Source organism: Stegostoma tigrinum, chromosome 16 (genome assembly GCF_030684315.1).
Source record: "Stegostoma tigrinum isolate sSteTig4 chromosome 16, sSteTig4.hap1, whole genome shotgun sequence".
NCBI classification, from domain to species: domain Eukaryota; kingdom Metazoa; phylum Chordata; class Chondrichthyes; order Orectolobiformes; family Stegostomatidae; genus Stegostoma; species Stegostoma tigrinum.
This window is the reverse complement of record NC_081369.1, coordinates 45,758,062-45,785,931: the sequence shown is the minus strand read 5'-3', so window position 1 is coordinate 45,785,931 and position 27,870 is coordinate 45,758,062. Positions and strand designations below refer to the sequence as shown.

The 27,870-nt window shown below is 47.2% G+C and overlaps 1 protein-coding gene across 1 annotated transcript in view; it reads right to left on the bottom strand.

Annotated features, from left to right (window-relative positions):
* The window catches only part of gan (gigaxonin), an 88,994-nt gene extending 62,698 nt beyond the window's left edge, over positions 1-26,296 (bottom strand). The window contains exons 1-3 of the mRNA XM_059651741.1: positions 25,794-26,296; positions 6,473-6,587; positions 3,099-3,449 (exon numbers count right to left, since the gene is read on the bottom strand). Coding sequence (XP_059507724.1) covers positions 3,099-3,449; positions 6,473-6,587; positions 25,794-26,071 — 744 coding nt within the window. The 5' untranslated portion in view covers positions 26,072-26,296. The remainder of the gene's footprint in view (positions 1-3,098; positions 3,450-6,472; positions 6,588-25,793) is intronic.
* Positions 26,297-27,870: the final 1,574 nt, after the last annotated feature.

Genomic DNA, 27,870 nt, shown 5'->3' with positions numbered 1-27,870 from the left:
CAGCAAAGCACTTGCAGCAAGGCTTCCTAACTGTTGTATTCTGATCCCCACTTGACGAAAGCCAACATGCTATTTGTTTTAATTGCTTGCTGTACTTGCAAAAGTGAACATCCTTTGATTCACGTACAAGGACAGAAAAATCTAACTTCCTACAAGCACCAACATTTATTTGTGTCTGTTTATTCTTCTTAGCAAAATGATTAGCCTTACAATTTGCTACTCACAATAATACTGTCCAATCTTCTCCAATCATTGAACCATTCAGGTGAAAATTGACAGATGCCAAGACGACTGCCCAGATCCCACCCCAACAATTAGCACTTGGCTGAGCTCCTCAAACCTGGGACACTGGGGTGTACTGTTAATGCAGCAGTAACAGTTGCCGAAGACATGGTATCCCAGGATTCTCAGCACACTATATACCCACCAAACTTTGAACATTCTGCCCCACGTTTTTCATTCACGTAGACCACTTAAATTATCATAAGCTATAAGAAAGGAATAAGAATAACTAAGCTCAAATAGCCCACAGAAGTAGTTTGAAATCATCAATGCAGACTGAGCAGAATGACTTAAACATGTCACATTGATAAATTAAAATGGAATGGGCCTGTGGACGCAACTGTTTCTACGCCACCATTATTGGGCAGTACTGCCAGTATGCAGGTTATTTTATCTAATGACAGTGTTACAAAAGAATTATCTGTTAGCACGATTATGAAGAGAGAAACATCCAGTGGTAATGACAATGAGAAGTGTTTTGTGGCAAAGTAGATAGTTATTGCAATATTACATATTGTCACTTTGAATCACTTGCTAACTTTAACACAGTGGTTGTTAACAATAAGCCTTGGTCATTATTAATTCGTGACAGAAAATGTTGTATTTTTACCAATACAAAAACAATTCCAATGACTTCCTGCATATTTTGCATACATAATTGTAAATGCAAATAAAACTATGATTTAAGTTTTTGGCAATAATCTATCGAGATTCTTTGCAACTATACATGACAGATTTAAACATTTCCTGTGTTGGTGTGGAAGATACTGAACAACACATTTGAATAATGCTCCCACAGTGAGTCATTTCCATCTGTAACCCTATTACACAGAGAAAAGAAATAATGAAGAACTGGCATTTATATAGTGCAATTCACAACCTCAGGAAATTGTTGAATTCTTTAAACATCAAAACATTAAAAAAATAGTGCAAGTAAGCAACTAGCCCTACGAGCCTACTTTGCTATACATGGTGATCATGGCTGATCATCCATTCACTAGCATGCTTCCACTTTTCCCTGCAGCTTTTCATGCCTTTAGCCCCAAGTTCAAAATCCAACTCCATCTTGAAGACATCCAGTATTTTGGCTTTAACTATTTTCTGCAGTAGTGAACTGCACAGCTTCACTACTGAAGAAATTTCTCCTCACCTCAGTCCTAAATGGCTTACCCCATATCCTTAGATTATGACCACTAGTTCTGGACTCCCTTGCAACTAGAAACGCCCTTCCTGCATCTACCCTGTCCAGTCCTGTTAGCATTTAATAGGTTTCTATAAGATCATTCTCATTATTCTGAGCTCCGATGAATGTAATCCTAACAGTTTCAACCTCTCCTAAAATATAAGTCCTGCCATCACAGCAATCAGTCTGGCAGACCTTTGCTGTGCTCCATCCAGACAGCACAGTGCTGCAGTGTTTAGCACTGCTGTGCTACTACAGAGTGCCAGGGGCCCGAGTTCAATTCCAGCCTCAGGCAACTGTCTCTGTGGAGTTTGCACATTCTCCCCACATCTGCGTGGGCTTCCACTGGGTGCTCCTGTTTCCCATTATTACTGATGGTCCTTTATCGCCTGTGTCTCTAGCTTCCTGTTTAATGCCATTTGTGACATCACCCTCACAGTTGGGAGTCTATATACAACATCCACAAATGTTTTTTTGCATCTGTTTTTCAGCTCTACCCATACAGGTTTCACCTTGTCATTATTGCATGTACTTTTAAAAAAATGCTTTCACAATTGTAACGTATGAAACATAGCAGCCAATCTGGATACGCAAACTCCCACTAACAACAGTCTGATCATTAAAAAAATGCTCAAATAAAGCGATCACAAAATGAGTGGGGCAGATGGTGTTCTGCACTAGTCTGTCAAGATGATAAGTGAGGGAAATAAAGTTGATAAAAAAAATTTCATTCCTGGGTTTTACTTATAATTAGACAAATAGAGAAACTAGAACAAAGCTAGCCAATACATTGCGTTCAATTCTGGGCACCACACTTTGCCATACAGGGAGTGCAGAGGTTTACAAGACTGATTTCTGAGATGGTAAGACTTTCCATGAGGAGAAATTGAGGAAACTGGGCTTGTTTTCCCTGGAGTTTGGAACAGCAAGAGGAAATCTCAGAGGGATTGATTGAGTCAGTTTTCCTGGCTGTGGAGTCTAGAACCACGGGGCAACAGTACTGAAATAAAAGGCAAACCATTAAAGGCTGAGTGAGAGAGGAACTCCTTCATTCAGAGGGCAGTGAACCTTTATAACTCTATCCCAGAGGGCTGTGGAACGTCAGTCATTAAATAAGTAAGTTCAAGACAGAGACTGACAGTGCTTTAGTTATTAATTACATCAAAGGATATAGGAATAGCATGGAAATAGAGTACTAAATTTGATGTTCAACCATCAGCTAAAATGGCAAAGCAGGCTCGAAGGCCTAGAAGCATTTGCTGTTGTTCCTTTATTTCTATGTTCTACGAAGTTAAGAGGTAGGAACACGAAAAGGGAATATGGTACAGGGTTTAAAATAAGATACATCTGTCTTCAGCTGACCTTTCATGGTGTAATGAGAATACATGAACACAACAATCACATTATTGCCCAAACATTACTTCTGGGTGTGTCATGTATATTTGAATTTGCTGACATTCACATTTCTTAGTCAGCAGTTACGACAAAACACTAACGTAATCAAATTTCCTTTCAACCTCCTTGTATCATGCAATGCTAAAATGTTCTATTAAATGAGTAGTGAAAAACATGATAATTTACAACGTCAGTAAAATGATCATCGGTAGAAAGAAAAATATTAGTTTATCAATACCTTTCGAACTACAGGATCTTGACAAATCCATTTTACCACTGCTTCAAAGATGTACCTTTCATTTCCAACGTTCAACTTTTCTAAAGAGATAACTTCTTTCACTTTTTCATGGCCTAGTTCCAAGAACTCCTCGGTATGAGACACATCACGGAAGTGTGTTTCCAGATACTCAGTAGCAATGTAGTATACATGTTGCAAAGAGTAGTGTAAAGCAAAATCACGTATGCCAATACAGTTCTCAGGGGCAATGCAACTTTCTAAAAATTCACAACACAGAGCTTTTAAATCGGTTAGGAGGAGAAGATCTGCTGCCTGCACAATATCCTGAATAGTGTCTTCACTCAGCTTAATCTGAAAAAGAGAAAACAGTGGCTGAATAAACAAACTCAAGAAGAACACTGAACGAATTTCCATTTCATATGCCTACAACTTACAGCATATTCACATGCTAGCCACAGCCACAAATTTCTAACTACAATCCATCTTCACTTGCTCTGCGTACCATCAGAGGTCATTTGAAGTGAACAACTTGCATTCGTTTAGACAGTGCATCTCACACAATAAAATGGCCTACAGTGCTTCATAAAACGTTATCAAAGTTTGACACAAAGCCTCAGAAGAAACTGTCAGGAAAGACAATGTAAAGTTCGATCAAACTTTTAAGGACTATCCTAAAGGCCCATAAACACAGGCAGGGAGGGAATTCCAGATCTTAGGACAGAGGTAACTTGATGAGCACACTGCCATCAACTAGACAGTTTCAACATTTTTATCTACTGGAGGAAGCTGAAGAAAGAGCGACGTGCAAAGGAGGACGAGAATTTTAAAAGCTGACGTGTTGCTGGATTGGTAGCCGATGCAGATCAGTAAACATGGATGACAGATGAATGGCACTTGACATGAATTAAGATACAGGCAGTAAGGTTTTGGTTGAGCACAAGATTGTGTAGGGTGGAAGATGGGAGATGGGCAGGAAAAATGCATTACAGATGCGAGCTTTCACAGGAGGGATTTCTTTTAAAAAGATCTTATAATCCAATGGACAATGGAATGCTAAAGAGGTTCATGGTGTCTAACTATGGGTTCTACTCAAGCCTGTCTAGCTCAGTTATCAGAGGTACAGGCAACCCTGGGTCAACTATTATTGATATTCACGTGGTAGGTTTAAGAACTGAAAATAACGAGCAGAGTTTATGGCTTTGCCACTGATCGACTTTCAAATTCGAAGGCAGCTGTTCTTGGTTTGTGCAATCTAATTAAAAATACTGGACAGAGACACGAAGAGGGGAAAAGCAACCACTACAAGCAGGAGGGAAACTGTTCTCTGCCAGTTACTGGGCAGAACGCTAGCGAAGCTTGTTGTCTGAAGGAATCTGCAGAGTGTTAAGGTCAGAGAAAGATTAGTACTGGGAGGTGGAAAGAACAAACTGCTAGTGAGTGCTGCTGGACATAGATTTGGGAATTTTCAGCAAACCAAAGTAAATGATGTTCACCAAGTCAGCCAGAAGTTAAGATTCAGTGAAATGGGGAGGAGAAGTGATCCCATTAGAAGCTGGAAAATGACTTTTCCAATAAAGATTCATTCTATTGAGATTATGCTATAATATATAGATGTGACATGTGCTAAATCAGTCATATGGGTTATATTGTCTGTAGTTCAGCCTATTAGTGGCCTACTCAGTCCATGTTAATTTAGTCCAGTTTAGTCAATGTTAATTTTAACTTTATCTGAACCAGTCACATTCTTAAAACTTCAAAAGTTGTGTATGATTCCTACAAGCTGTCCGTTGGCAATCACATTTTTCAAGTATCTACAGGGATCTTTAAAGAAGTTCCGAGGCAACAACACAGATGAGGGTTACAGCTGCAGTTGTGCTGAAGTAGGGGAGATAGATGAAGTTAGTGGCAGAAGCAGCAAGCTGGGAGTCAAAAGTTCACCTTAAGAAGAAAAATAAATCATTCCTTTATACTATGTGCATATTTGCACAACTTCTTTTTGAAAATAAAAGAAATTTTCCTACATGAACCACTTAAGAAAACTGCAGTTTCTTCACACAGCCACCACACTATACATTGCTGCAAAATGTAGCCCCGGGACAACTATAAGATTAACACAAGCACAAAAGTGTTTTTTTTTTGTGTTCTTTAACCACTTAATGACTTTTTCATGATTCACTTAGTTTTGATTCTACTCTGTAGTAAGTTAGTCTCATCATTAGTAGCAGAAAAAACTGGAGGGGATTCGATTTTATACTTTAGCTACATAGGAAACTTGTTTAGTAACCACAGACTGAGGGGTCAAAGGAAGAACATTACATATCACAAACATCACGTATTAGTTTCAGTCATTAATATATTACTCTAATTCTTTAATTTAATTATCCTGAAGAACAAAATAGAATAGTTTACATCTACCTACGGTCTTAATTCTGACTTTTTAAAAGTCAGTATTTTATTTCTTTTTCATTTACAGAAGAATTCTCTAATCTTATATGATACAGGCTTTAGTCCTACAATCCTAATTCAAAAATGTCAACTCTAATAAATTATTTGGGAAAATGGCAGACTGCAGTGTCCCTCTGAAACAAGGAATGTCCAGACTTCAAATGTCAGTCTGTCAAATGTAAAACAATTGCCAATATGGCATTAACAAATCATGCTGCATTTGTATCAGATTTGAGTGACTTAACTCATCTCTGAAACACTGCTCAGTGAGTGATCAAGCCACCATACAGCATTATATTGAGACAAGCAGAGTATGATTTCAGAGTGAAACTGACATTTGTATTATTTTTGTTTACAAGCAATAATAAATTAAAACATCATTAAAATATAATACAAAATGATTGTCCCAAAAGACTGCCACAAGATGGATATATTCAATCTATATTCATTTATACTTCTCAAAATGATTACTATTTTGATTGCACAATTCAACCCTTGAAATATGTTCTATTAAAATAGTAACTAAATCTTCTTAGTGAAGAAGTGTGAAAAAAAATCAAATTAAGAACAGACTAGATAAACGTTTGTCTACATTTGGAGTTGTCAAAATCTTATTAAAAGATCAATAGTGGTACAAAAATCAAAACGTCTTTGAACATCACCACGCGCTCTATAGATCACACTCTGATTCTGTTTAAAAACAATCATCATAGCCTTCTTTAAATAGTTCAAAGAACAATGAGGCTAGACTAGCACTATTCACAATTGATCAATCAATGGGAAAGAACATGGAAATTCTTCAGCTGCCCTTCAAAACGAAAGTATTGGGTGACATTTTGCCCTCACTGAGGTAAACATTAGACCAAAATGTGCCATAATACAGTACATACATGATATACAGAGTCAATATAGAAACAAAAGTTCTGTACCTGGCCACTAAACACATAATCCAATAATTCATGCATAACAGCACCAGAAATCCCATCTAGGATGATTTTATACACTGAACCGTCATCTGTTGGAGCTGTATAATTCAATTTAGTCCTGAAATGCAAACATCAGTCTACAATAAATATACAAGATGATTACACTTTGCAATCTTACAAACACACAGTCTTCACAATTTTGTATGTTTGAAGCCGAAAATAACAGCACTTATCAATGGTATCGCTCTTTATAACATGACTTCATTTTTAGCTGGTATTACAGGCCGTTAGTTGTGAAACAATATAAATAAGATGGGAACAACAGAAATAGCACAAACCACTGATGTAAAATCATAAAATCACATTCTATAAAATTTACAATCAGTATCATATAAAAATCCATTCAAAGTTTTCTTAATGCCGATATCAGTCAATTTCTTCAACATGAAGACTCGATTTCCATTAGTGCTTTATTCATTATTTTTGACAGTACTGAAGAAATGCGGAAATGAAATGTACAGTACAATTCAATACAGCATAGGAACAAGCATGCAGCAGCCCAAGCCTGCGCCTAATCCTAACCCTTATTTAAACCCACTAGTTATTGCCCTTGTGCAGTTTCTAGCCCTCTTTTTCACTTCCTATTCATGCGAATATCAAGATACATTTGAAATGTAGACTATGTGCCTGCTTCCACCACCTCCACTGGCAGTGCATTCCAGGCAGCCACCACCTTCTGTGTGAAAATTTCTCCCTGCACTTTCCTCCTAAACATTCCCCCTCTCATCTAGAACCGGTGCTCTCTTGACTTTTCCACCCTTAGAAAAAAAACCCCAGGCTATCCACTTATTTTGTAGACCTCTATCAGGTTGCCCCTCAGCATCTGTCTTTCCAGTGAAAACAATCCGAGTTTATCCAACTTTCTTCTCGTGAGTAAAACTCTTCAGACCAGGCAACGTCCTGGTAACCTTCTCTGCACCCTCTCCAAAGCATCCACGTCATTCTAGTTGCGTGGCAACCAGAACTGCATGCAATATTCCAAAAGTGGCCGAACTAAAGTTTTGTACAACTGTAACATAACTTTCCAACTTTTAAATTTGATGCCCTGGCTAATGAAGGCAAGGGTGCTGTATACGTTCTTGATCACCTTATCTACCTGTGTTGCCACTTTCAGGGATCTGTGGATCTATACGCCTGGATCCCTTAATGTCAGTGCTCCTAAAGGTTTTGCCATTTATTGTATACTTCACAACTGAATTTGATCTTCCAAAATGAATCACCTTGCATTAGTCTGGATTAAACGCCATTTGCCATTTCTCCATCCGAATCAGCAATCTATATTCCACTGTGTCCTTTGACAATCCTCATTATCTGCAATGCTGCCAATATTGGTGTCATTTGCAGCCTTACTAAAGTCTATGTAGACAACACCCATTGCCCTTCCCTCATCAAACACTCGTCACCTCTTCAAAAAAAAAACTCTCATGAGTGAGAAACAACCTTGCCTGCACAAACCCATATAGCCAACCATAACAAGTCTATTCACTTCCAAAAGGTAAATAAAACCAGTTTCTAAGTATGTTCAACAGTTTCCCCACTACTGACATCAGGTTCACCAACTTGTAATTATCTGGATTAGCTGTTTCCCTTCTTAAGCAAAGGAACAACTTGATAACCTGAAACCTCGCCTGTGCTCAAAGAGGGTTTAAAGATATCTGTTAAGGCCCCAGCTACTACTTCCCTTCCCTCCCACAGTAACCAGATAAATCATGTCTGGCCCTGGGGACATCTACTTTAATGCATTTCAACACAACTCCTTCATTATGCTGATCTTCCCCAATGTATTCACACACCTTTTCCTCACCTCAACATCCCTCACGTCCCTCTCTTTGGCATTCACCAAAGTGAAATACTCATTAAGGATCTTACCCATTTCTGTGGCACCAGGCATAACCTCCCTCCTTTATCCTCGAGTGGGCCTACACTTTTCCTAACTACCCTCTTGCTCCTAATGTAGGTATAAAATGCCCTGGGATTCTACTTAACCCCTTTTAGTTTGCCTAACTGCCCATTTGAGCTTCTTCCCACATTCCCTTTCAAGGACTTTGATTTCAGTTGCCTAGATCTTAGGCATGCTTCCTTTTGTTTTAACTCAGCTGATAATTTTCCTTGTCATCCAAGGTTCCCAAATCCAGTGATTCCTAGCCTTCATTTTCACAGGAATGTGCCTGTCCTGAACTCTAAACAACTGGTTCTTAAAAGATTCCCACACGTCAGTTGTACATTTTTCCTCAAGCATCCACTTCCAATCTACATCCTCCAATTCCTACCTAATTCGGTTATAGTTGGCCTTCCTCCAATTTAACACCTTCATCTGAGGTCCAACCTTGTCCTTATCCATGAGTATCCAAAAACTTATGGAATTATTGTCACTATTCCCAAAATGCTCTCCCACTGAAACTTTGATCACCTAACCAGACTCATTTCCCAATACTAGGACCAGTATGGCCCCCTCCCTTGCTGGGCTGTCCACATACTGTTTCAAAAAAATCCCTCCTGGACGCATCTAACAAATTTCACCCCATCCAAAGCCCCAGCACTAATGGAGTCCCTGGTCAAAATGGGGTAAGTTAAAAATCACCCACCTCAGCAACCCTAGATAACAAAGTGTGAAGCTGGATGAACACAGCAGGCCAAGCAACATCTCAGGAGCACAAAAGCTGGCGTTTCGGGCTCAAGACCCTTCATCACAGAGGGACTGGGCCCGAAACGCCTGCTTTTGTGCTCCTAAAATGCTGCTTGGCCTGCTGTGTTCATCCAGCTTCACACTTTATTATCTTGGAATTCTCCAGCATCTGCAGTTCCCATTATCACTGATACAATTCACCTCAGCAACCCTGTTAATTTCAACTCTTTCTAGAATCTGACTACATCATTCTTCATTTGCTGTCCTTGAGCAACTGGGAGGTTTTCTTTTACTACAATCCCAGTATTGTGACTGCACCCTTCCTAGACCCCGGCTCTACCCATATTGCCTCACTAAGATCCCTCGAGGGTATCCTCCCTCAACACACATTTATAGCAATAATATTAATACTAGCATAGTGAAAACATAACTAATTGAAATGATCAGACAGTAGTAAATTAGCATATATGCAACCGTAGTGATTGGAAACGGGTGGATTTTATTGACGGAGATCCCTGATTGAGACTGTTAATGTGGGCCAAATCAAGGAGTCCTGGCTGACCAATTTCAACAGGGGATTCAAAATCTCTGCAGTCCAGGGACTGTCTCTGAGCTGGCTGGCCATAACCAGTGTATAGTACACACATAAATAAAAGGGTCTGTCAGTGATGGGATAATGGCCTCTGAACAGTTATTTCAGTAATTATCTAACATATCACATTACCAGGTGAGAATTTCAAGAACTAAACATTTCCAAGTATAACTTCTGGCAAGCATAAACATAATTGATCAAATTCCTTTATAACAAAAATTCCGATAAACAATATATCATTTTAATCACAATAATTAAGATCCACCACACTACTTATCATTACATCATGGTTTTCTCCCATAAATTTTACATTCTATTCTATAATTTTATAATTCACTTCAAATGTGCATTTAGAGTCATAGAGATCTACAGCACAGGTTAAAAAAAAGCCCTTCAGCCGGTCAGTCAAAAACGACCGAACTATTCTGAGATAACAAGGTGTAGAGCTGGATGAACACAGCAGGCCAAGCAGCAGAGGAGCAGGAAAGCTGACGTTTCAGGCCTACATAATAAAATGTGAGGCTGGATGAACACAGCAGGCCAAGCAGCATCTCAGGAGCACAAAAGCTGACGTTTCGGGCCTGGACAGTTCCCATTATCTCTGATACAGTTTCAGGGCTACAGCCTTCTTCAGAAATGGGGAAGGGGAAGGGGATCCTGAAATAAATAGGGAGAGAGAGGGTGAGGCAGATCAAAAGATGGATAGAGGAGAAGATAGGTGGAGAGGAGACAGACAGGTCAAAGAGGCAGAGGTGGAGCCAGTAAAGGTGAGTGTAGGTGGGGAGTTAAGGAGGGGATAGGTCAGTCAAGGGAAAAGGACAAGTCAAGGGGGTGGGATGAGGCTAGTAGGTAGGGGATGGGAGTGGGGCTTGAGGTGGGAGGAGGGGATAGGTGGGAGGAAGGACAGGTTAGGGAAGCGGCGACAAGCTGGGCCGCATCCCAAAACCTTATGCCCACACCTACCAATGGAAGCAAATCTTTTCTCCACAGGGCTCTTAAAATCAGAAGATGAGGCACTGTATTACAAAACTAGTGCAGGTTTCAGAGGAACACCGGCAGAGGACTTGCTTGCTCTACAAGCTGGGACACAAGGTCTGATGCTGAGAGTTTCAAAGAGCATTTAAAACAAAACAAGCTGTTAGATTACATTATGTAATGAAAAGGCTCAACTCTGATCACATTGAGAAAACACGTGTTATTGCACAGATGTAATGCTGACTGTGTTACAAATTCCAGGTGTGCACTAGATATTCACGTTTTATCAGTTTCATCTATTTTTCCCCCCACAAAATTCAAAGACCTCTCCGATGAGGAGATTACCCACACTGTTCCTTTGGTGGACATACAATTATGATCCAGGAATCAAAACACTGAAAACTACCGGATAGTTTGGACATTGTAATCTCAGACATCCTCCACCTGTATCTCTTTCCAGCCCTGGAGACTAATGAAAACTTCTTTTGAAAGATGAAGCAAATTGCCAGCCGAAAGCTATAAATTTTTACAAGTCATGTATGACCATAGAAACGTTTTCAGCCAATTTGTCAGCAATACTGGAACACTCATTTCTATGAGCTTATTGAACATGATTAGGATTAAAACAAAACATGCAACTTTCAATTGCAAACAGAGAATTTTCAGTCTGTTTCCTCTCCACATTTCTACAGGCCGTTTTAGGACCTCAACCAGGCTGCAAGACAAAGTCACTAGATATTCTTCCTTGGAGACTCTGCAGGTCTATGAGCTGAGGTGCCAACCAAACGTGAACTTTCTTGATTGGCAAACCCAGTGTGGGCCTTTCACACTTCCACTCCAAATGAAGTCATTTTAATTTACCTCATTTGTATGTGACCAAAGGAGGTATGGCTAGTAAGCTTGAAGATGTCAAAATTGGTGGTGCAGTGGACAGCAAAGGCAGCTACCCCAGAGTACAACAGACTCTTGTTCAAATAGGCCAATGGGCAGAGGAGTGGCAGATGGAGTTTAATCTAGATAACCGTGAGGTACTGCATTTTGGAAAGGCAATTCAGGGAAGGACTTATACACCAAATGATAACGTCCTGAGGAGTCTTGCTGAACAAAGAGACCTTGGAGTGCACGGTCATAGTTTCTTGAAAATGGAGTCACAGATAGAAAGGAGAGTGAAGGCGGCGCTTATCTTTATTAGTCAGTGCATGGAGTATGGAGAAAGATTTACAAGGATGTTGCCAGTGTTGGTTATTTTCCCAGGAGGCTGAGAAGTGAAATTATAGAGGTTTAGAAAATCATCATGGGCATGGATACGGCGAATAGACAAGTCTTTTACCTGATCTGGGGGAGTCCAAAACTAGACGGCATAGGTTTAAGGTGGGTGGGCGGAGAAGATTTGAAAGGGACCTCAGGGGCAACTGTTTCCACACAGAGGGCAATGAGCTGCCAGAGGAAGTGGGGCAGGCTGGTACAATTACAACATTTAAAAGGCGTCAGGATGTGCATATGAATAGGGAGAGTTTACATGGATACAGGCTAAATGCTGGCAAATGGGGCCTGATTTATTTAGGATCTCTGGTCAGCATAGACAAGTTAGACGAAAGGGTCTGTTTCCACGCTGTAGAGCTCGATGACTGCAATGGAGATGCCTTACAGTAGTTAAATATTCATCTCAAACCAAAAGGACCTGAATATTAAGCATATTTTTGCTTGACCAGGACAGGTCTTTTTTTTTGTTTGCTATGGATGATTGTTTAATTGGAAAAATTTCACTGTCTTTAAACTGATTAAACTGTGTCAATATTTGCTGGTCAGATCTGAAACAGTGCAAAACACGAATCTGTAGACAATAAAATTTCACTAAGTGCTGAATGAAATTCCAGTACAGCACTTAACATTGTTCAGCTTAAAGCAGGCATATACTAAGACGTGTGCGCGTGGGTGTCGCACACAGTGTACGTTAAGCTTGCAAATAGTGGAATCCTTATTCTGAAAAACACCAAGCTGTTAATCTGCTTCTTCGATATACCTGAACACTATTTCGGTTTTCCAAAAGAAAGTGTTCATTTCTCTTTTCTGTAAACACCAATTACCTTTATCTGTATTCTCCAGAAGGCATAGTAATGGGCTTCAAAAGTAAAACTGGCTGCAGAAACAAGGTTGAGAACAAGGAGAACTTCTTTTAAACACAACTTATTTGTAATTCTCAATGTACTGACTGAAAGAGCAATGGCAGCAGATCAAACAGTATCTTTCAAAAGGGGATTTAGATATATGCTCAAGACGAACTATTTGAAAAGCTACGGGGAAATAGCAGGGACGCGGAACTGATTAGTTAGGTCTTGCAAAGACGTAGCACAGGCAAAATGGGGTAAATGGCCTTCTTCATTGCGATGTGATCCAATGAAAAGACAACAGAAAACTTAGGTTGCAGTAGAAATGTATCATTAATCACAGACAATAAAATGTGAGGCTGGATGAACACAGCAGGCCAAGCAGCATCTCAGGAGCACAAAAGCTGACGTTTCGGGCCTAGACCCTTCATCAGCCTCTCTGATGAAGAGTCTAGGCCCGAAACGTCAGCTTTTGTGCTCCTGAGATGCTGCTTGGCCTGCTGTGTTCATCCAGCCTCACATTTTATTGTCTTGGATTCTCCAGCATCTGCAGTTCCCATTATCTCTCATTAATCACAGATACACGTTTTTGAATTTCCTCAGCTTAAAATAAGCAACATCTAAAATTAGGCTATGCAAGACCTAGACCATTTTCTGTCCTATAGCCAGGTCACTTTTTATATGCAAGAAATGTCAATGTTCAAATCTGAAATACAAAAACAAACATCTACCATCATACTGAATTGATGGCACACACTGGGCATCAGAACTGCAAGGCTATTCAGTCCAACACTATGTGAGACGCACAGCCAATACCAGCAAATCATGAAATGGAAAAACACTGTTCCACCAAGGATGACTAATGTAATTTAGTGGGTAGAATTCTGGTATTAGTTAAGTGGCAGAACAGCTACCCCACCCTACATACATTTCTGCAAAATTACGTACACGAAGAATGAGTAATAACAGATCAGCATTTAACTGTGAAATCCAAGGATTCAAAACTCAGAATCCTTTGTGTAAAAGAACTGAATGTTTCACTGCACTAACAGGAGGATCATCAACAATAAAATTCACACTGTGTTACATTTGCTGTAACAGCTTATGGCCTTTAGGCATATCTGGCATTTATGATTTTCCAGAATATACAAACCACCTCTCACTCATTTTCAACAAGCAATACAAGATGTTCTGTTCCATTAAGCTCTCACTTGCGAACACTTTTTCTTCATTCTAGTCTTTCTCTCATTCAGTTGAGGAACAAGTACGTAATCAATTCACTAAGGCATGTGAAAATAAAAACAGGTAATTATAAATCAGGGGATTTCACTTACTCCAAACTTAATTGGGATAATCATTGAATAAAAGAGTTCAGAGGGAGCAGATGCCTTGAAATGCAGACAGGACAGCTCATTATGTGCACACTCAGATGGTCCGACAAGAAACAATGCAGTGCTAGGCCTCACTCTGGGGACGAGACTGGACAGATGCTCAAGGTGACAATGGGCAGCGTTTTGGTGACAGCGACCACAACACAGCATGTTTTAAGTTTGTTCTAGAAAAGGAGAACAACAGTCTGCAAAAGAGAGTTTTAGATTAGTGTAAGGCGAAGTTTATTAAAATAAGGCAGTATCTCACTAAAATAGACTGGGAAAACTACTCAAGGGTAAATCTACAACAGAACAGTGGGAGGCATTGAAAAAAGGTACTAGGGGGAAATACAGGCCCAACATATTTCCTTTAGGGTAAAATGCAGGAGGAATTAGAGCTCCAGATGTCAAAGAATATTCAACACTGAATAAAAAAGGAAAGAATAAAAGACGCGTAACTAGTACAAAAAAGTGGTAAAACATGAAGGCCATAAGATTCGGGATAATCCCAAAATATTCCACAAGTATATTTAGGGGAAAAGAGTAACCCCAGGAAGATTAGGGCCTATTTAGGACCAAGGGGGCAGCTTGTCCTTGTAGCTGGAGGATATTGGCAGCGGTTTAAATAAATATTTCACATCTGTCTTTACTCGGAAAGAGGAAGATGCAAGCAAACAATTCGAGAAGGTGTACTCAAGATCTTCAGCAGATTGATATAAGAAATGAGGTAGTATTGGGAGTTTTGACAGATTTGAAAAAAAGTGTACAATTTCCAGATGCAGATGAGATATATACCAGGCTGTGTAGGAGAGGAGGGAGGAAACTAGTGAGTTCTGAACAAATTTTTGAACTGTCTCTGGTCACAGAGCAGGTGTCAGAGAACTGGAGGACAGCCAATGGGGTTCCATTTTACAAGGAGGATAGTAGAGTTAGAGGGAATTTAAGAAAAATCATTTTCATCCAGAGGGTGATAGGAATCTGGAATGCCCTGCCTGGGAGAGTAGTTGAGGCAGGAAACCTCACAATCTCAAAAAAAAACAACGATGAGCATTTGAAATATCACAACAGTTCAGGCCTGGTGTGGGAAAGTGGGACTAGTGTAGGTAGTAGAGTATTTTTGACAGTGCAGACTCAAGGAGTCGAACGGCCTCTTCTGTACTGTATGATTCTATAAAACCATCATCTTTCTATAATTCTTCTCTCTCTCACTTCTAGGTCTGTAATTTTGCTTTATGTTTGAAGATGGTGTATAGTTTTGCAAGTATCACCAGTCTCCAGTAGTTCATCAGAAGGACAATCCATCAAATACTTCATTCTGTGACGATAAGGAATGGACGTTAAGTTAATCTCGGGGATATTGGTACCAAGTATGAGCACTAGATATCCACCACCATTACCCATTAGAAGTGTGCTCCATGTATGATTCTCCATTTTATACCAATCCAGCAAGTCAAGTAAAATGCATTTCCTCCCAACAGTGCTAACTAGAATCTTAAACTGCAGAATCAGCAGCCTTTCTCCCCCAGGACTCCACCTCCACTCTATTGTATAAATGCTGCTCCCTCCATATTTCATGTCATCTAGACTTGAAACATTAGCTTGATCTCTTTCCACAGATGCTGCCTAACCTGGTGTGATATCTAGCAGTTTTTGTTTTCAGTAGATTCCACCACCTGTAGTAATCTGCTCAACTATTATCAAACTTTTAGAATAATCATGTTTAAAATGAGAAACTAAATTCAGTTGAGAATCAGCTCAGCCAACATCATTGAGTCATATAAAAAGTGACCAGCTAGCCAAACAATATACTTTTGGGCGGAGAGTATACTGCAACAAAATTCATGAATCAGTGACTGAATGAAATCACCTTGACAACGCTGAAATTCCGGAACACACCTCTGAAGTATGAGAAAATGAATTCGTGGAGGTTTGAAAAAGGTGTAGCGAGAGTTCCACTTTTTGTCCTGGATTGATTTTTAACAGGGTGTATGTCACCCAGACCTATTAGATCAAACCTAATCCACTGTTTAATACTTCAATGCCTTTTTACCCACCGCATCCCAATAACCCCTCACACTATTGGTCATCAGAAATCCATCCATCTCTACTTTAAACATACACAAAAGACAGCTTCCACAGCCTCTGGGATAAAGAATTCCACAGATTCACAACCTTCAGGATAAATAAAAAATTCACACCTTTGTCCTAAATGGCACCCTCCTTATTTTTAACATCTTTCCTGCATCTACCCCGTCAATCTTTTTAAACATTTTCTAAGCTTTAATGAGGCTACCTGTCATGCTCTAAAACTTGAGAGGATACAGGTCTGGTTCACCAAATCTCTCAAATTTTTCTTCTGGGAAAATTCCTTTTCCACAGTCAGTCCCATTAATCGCTCCATATTCTTCTCTCATACATCTATATTCTCACTTCCACCATTTCAAGAAATTGAGGCACAATACTGAATATACGTGTCAGAGCTAAACCTTCCATAGTTTGGTATGCTCCTTCATCCTAAAGGTCTTGCTCTCTTTTGCATATTTTGTAACTTCTCCCTTTTAAAAGCCTTGACTAGATCTTTTTATATTACCCATTTACTTTTTATATTTTGATTTGATTGATCTAATCTCTGCTCCTCTGATATATCCCATGATTCTTGTTTTTCATTATTAGTGCTATCTTTGTCACAAACTGAACCCTTAAAAGGGAGTGTAAGTTAAATTTTTATTCAGCTATGAAACTTCATGTTTTGACATACTCCAGTTTCACTTCAATGGAATAGATGGTTATGCTTGCCCAGTTGTTATGAAGCTGGATAAGATAAAGTCCTTGTTTAGTGGCTCAAAAAGCCAAGCAGACTAGGAAACTCTCAGTAACGTCTTCACCAAAGTCTTCAAAAGGGCTCATTTTAATGGAACGGAGAAAATCAAAAAACAGCTGAAGACAGCCATCATCGCATGCTGTGAGGAAACCATTGGCAACAAGACCAGGAAACACCAAAACTAGTTCAACAAGAATGAGCACATCACCCATGGAGATTGACAAGAGTAAAGCTCTCTGTACCTGGCAAAACGATCAGCAGCAAGTCAAAGAGGAGAACTCATTAACCAGCAAAGGTGAGTTACACAGAAGAACAAGGGAAATCAAGCAGTGGTGGATTGAGAAAGTTAAGAAGCTGCAACTTCTTGCTGACAAGCAGGACACCAGGGTTTCTTCAGTGCCACCAAGGCAACATACAGACCCAGCACGCCTGGCCTCAAGCCGGTGCAGAGAATGGCACACTTTGAGAATAGAGAAAACATCAGCCTCTCATGGACAGAATATGTCAAAGAACTCCTAAACTGTGAAACAATCAATGAGGATGTGTTTACGCAAATGCCCTAGCTCTCCAAAGATAATCTTAGACTATTACCTAGTGTGACAGAAGTTGAACCCTCCATTAACTCATGAAGAATGGAAAATCGGCAGTAGACAGGGTTCCAGTGGAGATTTTCAATTGGAAGAACAGAGCTTACCCATTATCTCCAACTGCTCCTGAAAATCAGGACAAAGAAGACATCTCTGCCAATTTCAAGAATGCTACCATTGCCACCATCTTCAAGACAGGAGACAAAATAGAATGGCAGGTGACTCTCCCTACTCTCTATCACCAGGAAAATCATTGTTCGAATGCTCACGAGGCACCTCCTCCCAGTCTATGAGGGGACCCTTCCCAAAAGCCAGTTTGGGTTCCGATCAAACAGTGGAATTATGGACATCATTTTCACTGCCCAGCAACTCCAAGAAAAACGCCAACGACTTGAAACGGCCTTCAGCATTCTGACTAAGGTTTTACTCAAATCAATTGGGAAGTGCTATGGAAGATCTTATCAAAAAGGAGGCTGTTGTGTGAAATTCAACAACATCCTCCAACTCCTCCACAACAAAGATAAAGATGATGGTCTTCACTAATGATAACACGTCAGAATCTTTTGAGGTGAAGCAAGGGTGCATCATTGCCCCCACTCTTTGTCCCACCTTGTCAAGAACAAGTTTTCCAGTGGTGTGGGCAATCTCAACCACAAGACGACTTAAATCTTTTACCAACCCATTGCAGGTCACGTTCAGATCCGTCCCTCCATTAAGATCAAGGAAGAAATCCTCCCAAACATGGAATATTTCCCCTAACTGAGAAACTAGTTCCCACCTAAAGCTGATATCAGTACAGAGATTCAACATTGCATCCAATCTGTGAGTGCTGCCTTTGGATGCCCAAGGATGACAGTTTTTTGATGACTGTGACACCTGCGCTGATACCTTCTGACTCTTCAGTTTGGCTCTGAAACTTAGACAATGCATAGATGCCATGTCAAGACCCTTGAGAAATACCATCAATACTGTTTGAGACAAATTTGCCACATCAGCTAGGAAGTCAGGTGTACTAACATCAGCCTCCCTGAAGCAGCTAATAGCATAGGCCACGATCATCCAAACCAACTCGACTGGGACAGATACTTAGGATGCCTGAACTCTGACTGCCAAAGCACACCATTTTTGCCCAGTTCTAGGAAAGCACTTGAAGGTGAAGACAAAGGAAGCATTTCAAAGATTCCTTGAAGAATTGTAACACTGATGTCAATGCATAGGAGACCCTCATTCAGAAGGAACAGACCTGAAGGAAACGCCTGTACGAAGGAGCACAAGTCTTTGAGAACACCCAGCAACCAGAAGTATGACAAAGGAACTGGAGAAAGGCATGCCAATGGTCTCAAAGCCAAAGACCAATTCTACTTCCTGAAATCACCTGCCAAATGTGCAGTCAGAGGTGCGGTTCTAGGATTGAGCTCGTCAGCCATTCAAGAACCCATGACCAGTGACATGGTATTTTCCTTGGTGGACAATCATACTCATGAGTGATTGCTGATAACAATAATGCTGGGCTAGGGATGAGCAATAAATGCTGGCCTGCCAGCGATGCCTATATATTGCATGGTTCAACTTAAATTTCAATCACTTCACCTAACTAAATTTAAATAATATTTTAAAAGTTTATCTTGATGATCCTTAAATGATGTTTGGAATGGACCCTGTATGACAACAATGAAATACTTGATGGATTTCCTTTTTAGATCAGGCACTGAATTAACTCAATCGAAGTACAAGTTGAGTTGTTATAACACTAGTAATAGTCCATCCGATGAAATATTTTATCAGATCAACTACAAATCCTAATGAGCATTAGCTGTCTGAAAATAAATAGATGGTTATAAAGTTCAAGCATTTGGCTCTATAGAATATGAAAAATAAATTACAATTTTATGCAACAATACTGAAGAAAAGAATGTCAAAGGGAACATTTTGTGGATATAAGCATGACACTGCAGAATCCTGTCTACTTAAAATTTCATATCTCCCAGTTTTATTTTGGTCATAAATTTGGACATGCTTGCTGTATGATGCACAATTTTTCAGAAGTTTGGAGAAGTAGTAACTATAATCGCTCATACCAGATGGAATTAAGAAAGAAACACATGCACAACAGATTGTGATAAGCCCTCTCGATTTAAGGGCCAAATTCAAAAAATAACAACTTAAGCCTTTCCTCAAAAGAAAGCAACAGGAAAACAATGTATATACCAGATGGCACCTCAGAACTTGTGATACTTTTAGACTGCTGCCAGGTTGTATGAAACCCTCCAAGCTCTCACAGAAAAGCTCTGATTCATGAACTCACACTTCCACGAGAATGAATGGAAAGTGTGAGCATTTATCATACACTTTACTAGAACACAGATTCCTAAACTGTTTTTGCCAAGGGCCCACTTTGGAAATACACTTACACAGTTTGGAAGGCAAAACGTCATTTCATTTCTTCAGTTGACACAAATTGCACAACAGAATAACATTTAGAGGCAATAGCGCTGGACTATTCAATAAACCTGAATGTGACAGAACATATAATAACTCACTTTTAACTAAGTAATTGAGTTAGCCAGTTTGTAGTTAGTGTATAATTTATGAAAATTTAGTTTTATTTCAGCGGTCCAACAGCAAATAAGTATTTACATTTAAACAACTCATCCTTAGTTTGCCTGAAAGTGAAGCAAAACCCACTTCACACAAATGTAAGGAGAAGTGGTTAAAGTATTTTTAAAAAGTCCTCAGGACAATTCAGGGAGTTCTTTCTCGACTGAAACCCACAGCATATTAACAGGCATAAATTTATCTCAAACTAGAATCAGCTGTGCCGTAATATTTTTGCCTTGTGCCCTTTATGTCAACAGTTTTGAAAAAGGACTACAAACCCAAGCTAAAAACCAGCAGTTCATTTACTACTTCTTCGGGTAAGAAAAAAAATTGATAAATTGCATGTAAAATTGAGACAAATGCTATAAAACCGCATCTTCATCATAAAGGACTAACATCTTAGTCCACAATGACTGAAAATAATATTGACAATACAGATGCCTTAATCCAGTTATTATTGAATTATGACACATTTCTGCACTAACGTAGGTCTCGTACATAGATCAAATCAGTCTCGACGTAAATGTGAGGTTATCAATGTGGACTTCACCAGTTTCAAAATCTCCCCTTCCCCTACTGCATCCCTAAACCAGCCCAGTTCGTCTCCTCCCCCCATTGCACCACACAACCAGCCCAGCTCTTTCCCCCCACCCACTGCATCCCAAAACCAGTCCAACCTGTCTCTGCCTCCCTAACCGGTTCTTCCTCTCACCCATCCCTTCCTCCCACCCCAAGCCGCACCCCCAGCTACCTACTAACCTCATCCCACCTCCTTGACCTGTCCGTCTTCCCTGGACTGACCTATCCCCTCCCTACCTCCCCACCTATACTCTCTCCACCTATCTTCTTTACTCTCCATCTTCGGTCCGCCTCCCCCTCTCTCCCTATTTATTCCAGTTCCCTCTCCCCATCCCCCTCTCTGATGAAGGGTCTCGGCCCGAAACGTCAGCTTTTGTGCTCCTGAGATGCTGCTTGGCCTGCTGTGTTCATCCAGCCTCACATTTTGTTATCGACGTAAATGTGACTTTCTTTATTTCCAATGTCATCATGATCATTGGACATCTTGAAGTGCTTTGCAGACTACCTAAGTACTTTTTGAAGTATAGTCACCAACGTAGGAAGCACAGCTGATTTGCACTCAGAACGTTTCCACAAATATCAAATGATAATTGTCAAACAATCTGAAGAGTGCAGGATGTTTGGGGTCAGTGTGGGCGTGGGGACGAGGGTGTGTGGGGGAAAGAGGTGTATAGGGAGAGGCAGGTGTATGGTGGGGTGAGAGTATATGAGGGCTGGTGGTGGAGGTGATGTGCAGGGGGAGGGGGGAAGGATGTGTGTGGTGGGGTTGTGGGGGGCGTGGTGGGGTTGTGGGGGGCGTGGTGGGGTTGTGGGGGGCGTGGTGGTTGTGGGGGGCGTGGTGGGCGGGGGGGGCGTGGTGGGCGGGGGGGGCGTGGTGGGCGGGGGGGGCGTGGTGGGCGGGGGGGGCGTGGTGGGCGGGGGGGGCGTGGTGGGCGTGGTGGGAGTGGGCGTGGTGATGTGGGTGGGTGGGAGTGGGCGTGGTGATGTGGGTGGGTGGGAGTGGGCGTGGTGATGTGGGTGGGAGTGGGCGTGGTGATGTGGGTGGGTGGGAGTGGGCGTGGTGATGTGGGTGGGTGGGAGTGGGCGTGGTGATGGGGGTGGGTGGGAGTGGGGGTGGGTGGGAGTGGGCGTGGTGATGGGGGTGGGTGGGCGTGGTGATGGGGGTGGGTGGGCGTGGTGATGGGGGTGGGTGGGAGTGGTGATGGGGGTGGGTGGGAGTGGGCGTGGTGATGGGGGTGGGTGGGAGTGGGCGTGGTGATGGGGGTGGGTGGGAGTGGGCGTGGTGATGGGGGTGGGTGGGAGGGGGCGTGGTGATGGGGGTGGGTGGGAGGGGGCGTGGTGATGGGGGTGGGTGGGAGGGGGCGTGGTGATGGGGGTGGGTGGGAGGGGGCGTGGTGATGGGGGTGGGTGGGAGGGGGCGTGGTGATGGGGCGTGGTGATGGAGCGGGGGTGATGGAGCGGGGGTGATGGGGCGGGGGTGATGGGGCGGGGGTGATGGGGCGGGGGTGATGGGGCGGGGGTGATGGGGCGGGGGTGATGGGGCGGGGGGGCGGGGGGGCGGGGGTGATGGGGCGGGGGGGCGGGGGTGATGGGGTGATGGGGCGGGGGTGATGGGGTGATGGGGCGGGGGGGTGATGGGGTGATGGGGCGGGGGGGTGATGGGGTGATGGGGCGGGGGGGCGGGGGGGTGATGGGCGGGGGGCGGGGGGGTGATGGGGCGGGGGGGCGGGGGGGTGATGGGGCGGGGGGGCGGGGGGGGCGGGGGCGGGGGGGGGGGGGGGGGGGGCGGGGGGGCGGGGGGGCGGGGGGGCGGGGGGGGGCGGCGGGGGCGGCGGGGGCGGGGGGGGCGGCGGGGGCGGCGGGGGCGGCGGGGGGGCGGCGGGGGCGGCGGGGGCGGCGGGGGCGGCGGGGGCGGCGGGGCGGCGGGGGCGGCGGGGGCGGCGGGGGCGGCGGGGGCGGCGGGGGGGCGGCGGGGGCGGCGGGGGCGGCGGGGCGGCGGGGGCGGCGGGGGGCGGCGGGGGCGACGGGGCGGGGGCGGCGGGGGCGACGGGGCGGGGGCGGCGGGGGCGACGGGGGCGGCGGGGGCGGCGGGGGCGACGGGGCGGGGGCGGCGGGGGCGACGGGGCGGGGGCGGCGGGGGCGACGGGGCGGGGGCGGCGGGGCGGGGGCGGGGGGGCGGGGGCGATGGGGGGCGGGGGCGATGGGGGGCGGGGGCGATGGGGGGCGGGGGGCGAGGGGGCGGGGGGCGAGGGGGGCGGGGGGCGAGGGGGCGGGGGGCGGGGGGCGAGGGGGCGGGGGGCGGGGGGGCGGGTGTGAGGGTGTGATGGGGCGGGTGTGATGGGGCGGGGGGGGCGGGTGTGATGGGGCGGGGGGGGCGGGTGTGATGGGGCGGGGGGGGGCGGGTGTGATGGGGCGGGGGGGGCGGGTGTGATGGGGCGGGGGGGCGGGTGTGATGGGGCGGGGGGGCGGGTGTGATGGGGCGGGGGGGGCGGGTGTGATGGGGCGGGGGGGGCGGGTGTGATGGGGCGGGGGGGGCGGGTGTGATGGGGCGGGGGGGGGCGGGTGTGATGGGGCGGGGGGGGCGGGTGTGATGGGGCGGGGGGGGCGGGTGTGATGGGGCGGGGGGGGCGGGTGTGATGGGGCGGGGGGGGCGGGTGTGATGGGGCGGGGGGGGCGGGTGTGATGGGGCGGGGGGGGCGGGTGTGATGGGGCGGGGGGGGCGGGTGTGATGGGGCGGGGGGGGCGGGTGTGATGGGGCGGGGGGGGCGGGTGTGATGGGGCGGGGGGGGGCGGGTGTGATGGGGCGGGTGTGATGGGGCGGGTGTGATGGGGCGGGGGGGGGCGGGTGTGATGGGGCGGGGGGGGCGGGTGTGATGGGGCGGGGGGGGCGGGTGTGATGGGGCGGGGGGGGCGGGTGTGATGGGGCGGGGGGGGCGGGTGTGATGGGGCGGGGGGGGCGGGTGTGATGGGGCGGGGGGGGCGGGTGTGATGGGGCGGGGGGGGCGGGTGTGATGGGGCGGGGGGGGCGGGTGTGATGGGGCGGGGGGGGCGGGTGTGATGGGGCGGGGGGGGGCGGGTGTGATGGGGCGGGGGGGGCGGGTGTGATGGGGCGGGGGGGGCGGGTGTGATGGGGCGGGGGGGGCGGGTGTGATGGGGCGGGGGGGGCGGGTGTGATGGGGCGGGGGGGGCGGGTGTGATGGGGCGGGGGGGGCGGGTGTGATGGGGCGGGGGGGGGCGGGTGTGATGGGGCGGGGGGGGCGGGTGTGATGGGGCGGGGGGGGGCGGGTGTGATGGGGCGGGGGGGGCGGGTGTGATGGGGCGGGGGGGGCGGGTGTGATGGGGCGGGGGGGGGCGGGTGTGATGGGGCGGGGGGGGCGGGTGTGATGGGGCGGGGGGGGCGGGTGTGATGGGGCGGGGGGGGCGGGTGTGATGGGGCGGGGGGGGCGGGTGTGATGGGGCGGGGGGGGCGGGTGTGATGGGGCGGGGGGGGCGGGTGTGATGGGGCGGGGGGGGCGGGTGTGATGGGGCGGGGGGGGCGCGGGTGTGATGGGGCGGGGGGGGCGGGTGTGATGGGGCGGGGGGGGGCGGGTGTGATGGGGCGGGGGGGCGGGTGTGATGGGGCGGGGGGGCGGGTGTGATGGGGCGGGGGGGGCGGGTGTGATGGGGCGGGGGGGGGCGGGTGTGATGGGGCGGGGGGGGCGGGTGTGATGGGGCGGGGGGGGCGGGTGTGATGGGGCGGGGGGGCGGGTGTGATGGGGCGGGGGGGCGGGTGTGATGGGGCGGGGGGGCGGGTGTGATGGGGCGGGGGGGCGGGTGTGATGGGGCGGGGGGGCGGGTGTGATGGGGCGGGGGGGCGGGTGTGATGGGGCGGGGGGGCGGGGCGGGGGGCGGGGGGGCGGGGCGGGGGCGTGGTGATGGGGCGGGGGGGCGGGTGTGATGGGGCGGGGGGGCGGGTGTGATGGGGCGGGGGGGCGGGTGTGATGGGGCGGGGGGGCGGGTGTGATGGGGCGGGGGGGCGGGTGTGATGGGGCGGGGGGGCGGGTGTGATGGGGCGGGGGGGGCGGGTGTGATGGGGCGTGGTGATGGGGCGGGGGGCGTGGTGATGGGGCGGGGGGGGCGTGGTGATGGGGCGGGGGGGCGTGGTGATGGGGCGGGGGGGCGTGGTGATGGGGCGGGGGGGCGGGTGTGAGGGGGCGTGGTGATGGGGCGGGGGGGCGGGTGTGAGGGGGCGTGGTGATGGGGCGGGGGGGCGTGGTGATGGGGCGGGGGGGCGTGGTGATGGGGCGGGGGGGCGTGGTGATGGGGCGGGGGGGGCGTGGTGATGGGGCGGGGGGGCGTGGTGATGGGGCGGGGGGGCGTGGTGATGGGGCGGGGGGGCGGGTGTGAGGGGGCGTGGTGATGGGGCGGGGGGGCGGGTGTGAGGGGGCGTGGTGATGGGGCGAGGGGGCGTGGTGATGGGGCGAGGGGGCGTGGTGATGGGGCGTGGTGATGGGGCGGGGGGGGCGGGTGTGAGGGGGCGAGGTGATGGGGCGGGGGGGCGTGGTGATGGGGCGGGGGGGCGTGGTGATGGGGCGGGGGGGCGTGGTGATGGGGCGGGGGGGGCGTGGTGATGGGGCGGGGGGGGGCGGGTGTGATGGGGCGGGTGTGATGGGGCGGGGTGATGGGGCGGGGGGGCGTGGTGATGGGGCGGGGGAGCGGGGGCGTGGTGAGGGGGTGTGGTGATGGGGTGTGATGGGGCGTGGTGGCAGGTGAGGTGGCGTGGCGATGGGGCGGGGGCGTGTCTATGGGGGAGGGGGCGTGTCGATGGGGGTGATGGGGGTGTTTGTTGTATTTGGGGTAGGGGTTGCCTGGAAGCCGAGAATGTGGGGTAGCAGGGAGAGTATAGGGTTGCATGAGGGGCGGGCGGGGGTTGTCGCTGCAGGTACCGGTGCTGGGTTTTGGGGGATGCAGGGGAGTCGGTCGGTCTGTGTGTGTGTCCCCTCCCCACACCCACCCAGCCCGGGCTGACCTGACGTACGGGCTGACCGCCGCCAGCAGGTTTTTCTGCACCGGGATCTCCTGGCCCTCCACCACCAGCACCGCGTCACAGAACAGCGGCTCATTCCGAAAGGAGCTCAGGCTCTTGAGCAGTTTGTTGGAGTGTTGTGGGTCACACACCGTGGACTCGGAGCCGCCCGGACGCTCCGCCGCCATCCTCCGTGTCTGTCCGGGCCTCTCACGCTGGTCCTTCCCGTCTCTCTCCCGGTGCGTGTATGTGGGGCCCTTGTCGCTGTCCTCCGCCCTCATCAACCTGCGCCTCACCCAGTTCTACGGCTCCCTCCGCCAGACACCTTGTCCAAAAGGCGTTTCTTTCACAATCCTACTTTCAATCTCCACCCAACAGCCCTCATCTCTCTATCTCAGCCTGGGGCTTTCTACACACATCCACACTGGCACTATCCCTTCCCCAACTCCAAATGACCCCCACCGGAATAATTTTGTTCCCACCCTGCTTCTTGTTTTTTTTGTATATGTTCATTCATTGGATGTGCCTTAAGGCACAGCAAGCATGTACTCCCCTTCCCTAGATAATAAAATGTGAGGCTGGATGAACACAGCAGGCCAAGCAGCATCTCAGGAGCACAAAAGCTGACGTTTCGGGCCTAGACCCTTCATCAGAGAGGGGGATGGGGGGAGGGAACTGGAATAAATAGGGAGAGAGGGGGAGGCGGACCGAAGATGGAGAGTAAAGAAGATAGGTGGAGAGGGTGTAGGTGGGGAGGTAGGGAGGGGATAGGTCAGTCCAGGGAAGACGGACAGGTCAAGGAGGTGGGATGAGGTTAGTAGGTAGCTGGGGGTGCGGCTTGGGGTGGGAGGAAGGGATGGGTGAGAGGAAGAACCGGTTAGGGAGGCAGAGACAGGTTGGACTGGTTTTGGGATGCAGTGGGTGGGGGGGAAGAGCTGGGCTGGTTGTGTGGTGCAGTGGGGGGAGGGGATGAACTGGGCTGGTTTAGGGATGCAGTGGGGGAAGGGGAGATTTTGAAACTGGTGAAGTCCACATTGATACCATATGGCTGCAGGGTTCCCAGGCGGAATATGAGTTGCTGTTCCTGCAACCTTCGGGTGGCATCATTGTGGCAGTGCAGGAGGCCCATGATGGACATGTCATCAAGAGAATGGGAGGGGGAGTGGAAATGGTTTTAACCTCTCTCTACTCCCCTTCCCTAATTGTCTTTCAGTGTCATTGGGTCCAAAATCCGAGAATTCCTCCCCCAGCCTTGTGCGTCGGCTGCCTGCACTAAATAGACTCCAGTGATTCGAGAAGGAAGCTCACCACCACCTCCTCAACTGGGGGATGTTTAATCAATGCTCACCCACCAGCCAGCTACACCTACAACCCATGAATGAATTTAAAACAGGTGGCAGTGAGCAACCTGCAACAATGCCAACATGTATTTCTTCTCCACTTTTTATAAGGACTGTACGTTATATTCATTATAATTTTGATTGTGGCCTAAAATAGAAAAATGGAATTTTTTTAAACCAAAGGACCGTGGGAGGAATTGCTGCACTTCTTAAAAACAAATTACTGAAACAAATTGTGTGTGGTATTTACACTGCTGTTTTATTGAAGCAGAAAGGTGTTTGTAGACGGCCGAACATCAGGGATTGTATGGAGCATGAATTTGGCCAGCAACAAGTAGCTGATTGGTTTGTACAATTGTTGCCAACCATGGGTACTAGAAGTCATCAGCCTGACAATAACTCTCTGGCTCTTGGCCTGATAGACAGGTTTTGGGTTTGAATGATACAGTTTAGGTGGATTGACCATGCTAAAGTGCCCATAATGTCTAGGAATGGGCAGGCTAGATTGGATGGCCATGTGAAATGTGGGGTTATGGGGATTGGGTGGGGGTTTGGATCTGAATCTGGATGGGATACTCCCCAGAGGGTTAGTGCAGACTGAATGGGCCAAATGGCCTTTTTCTGCACTGTGCAGATTCTATGATTCTACTGCTGGTGGTGTGACTCATGAAGAAAGCCAGATTACTCTCCCACCAGTTGCTGTAGGCTATTGTCTTTAACCACTAGATAAAAGATTTTGT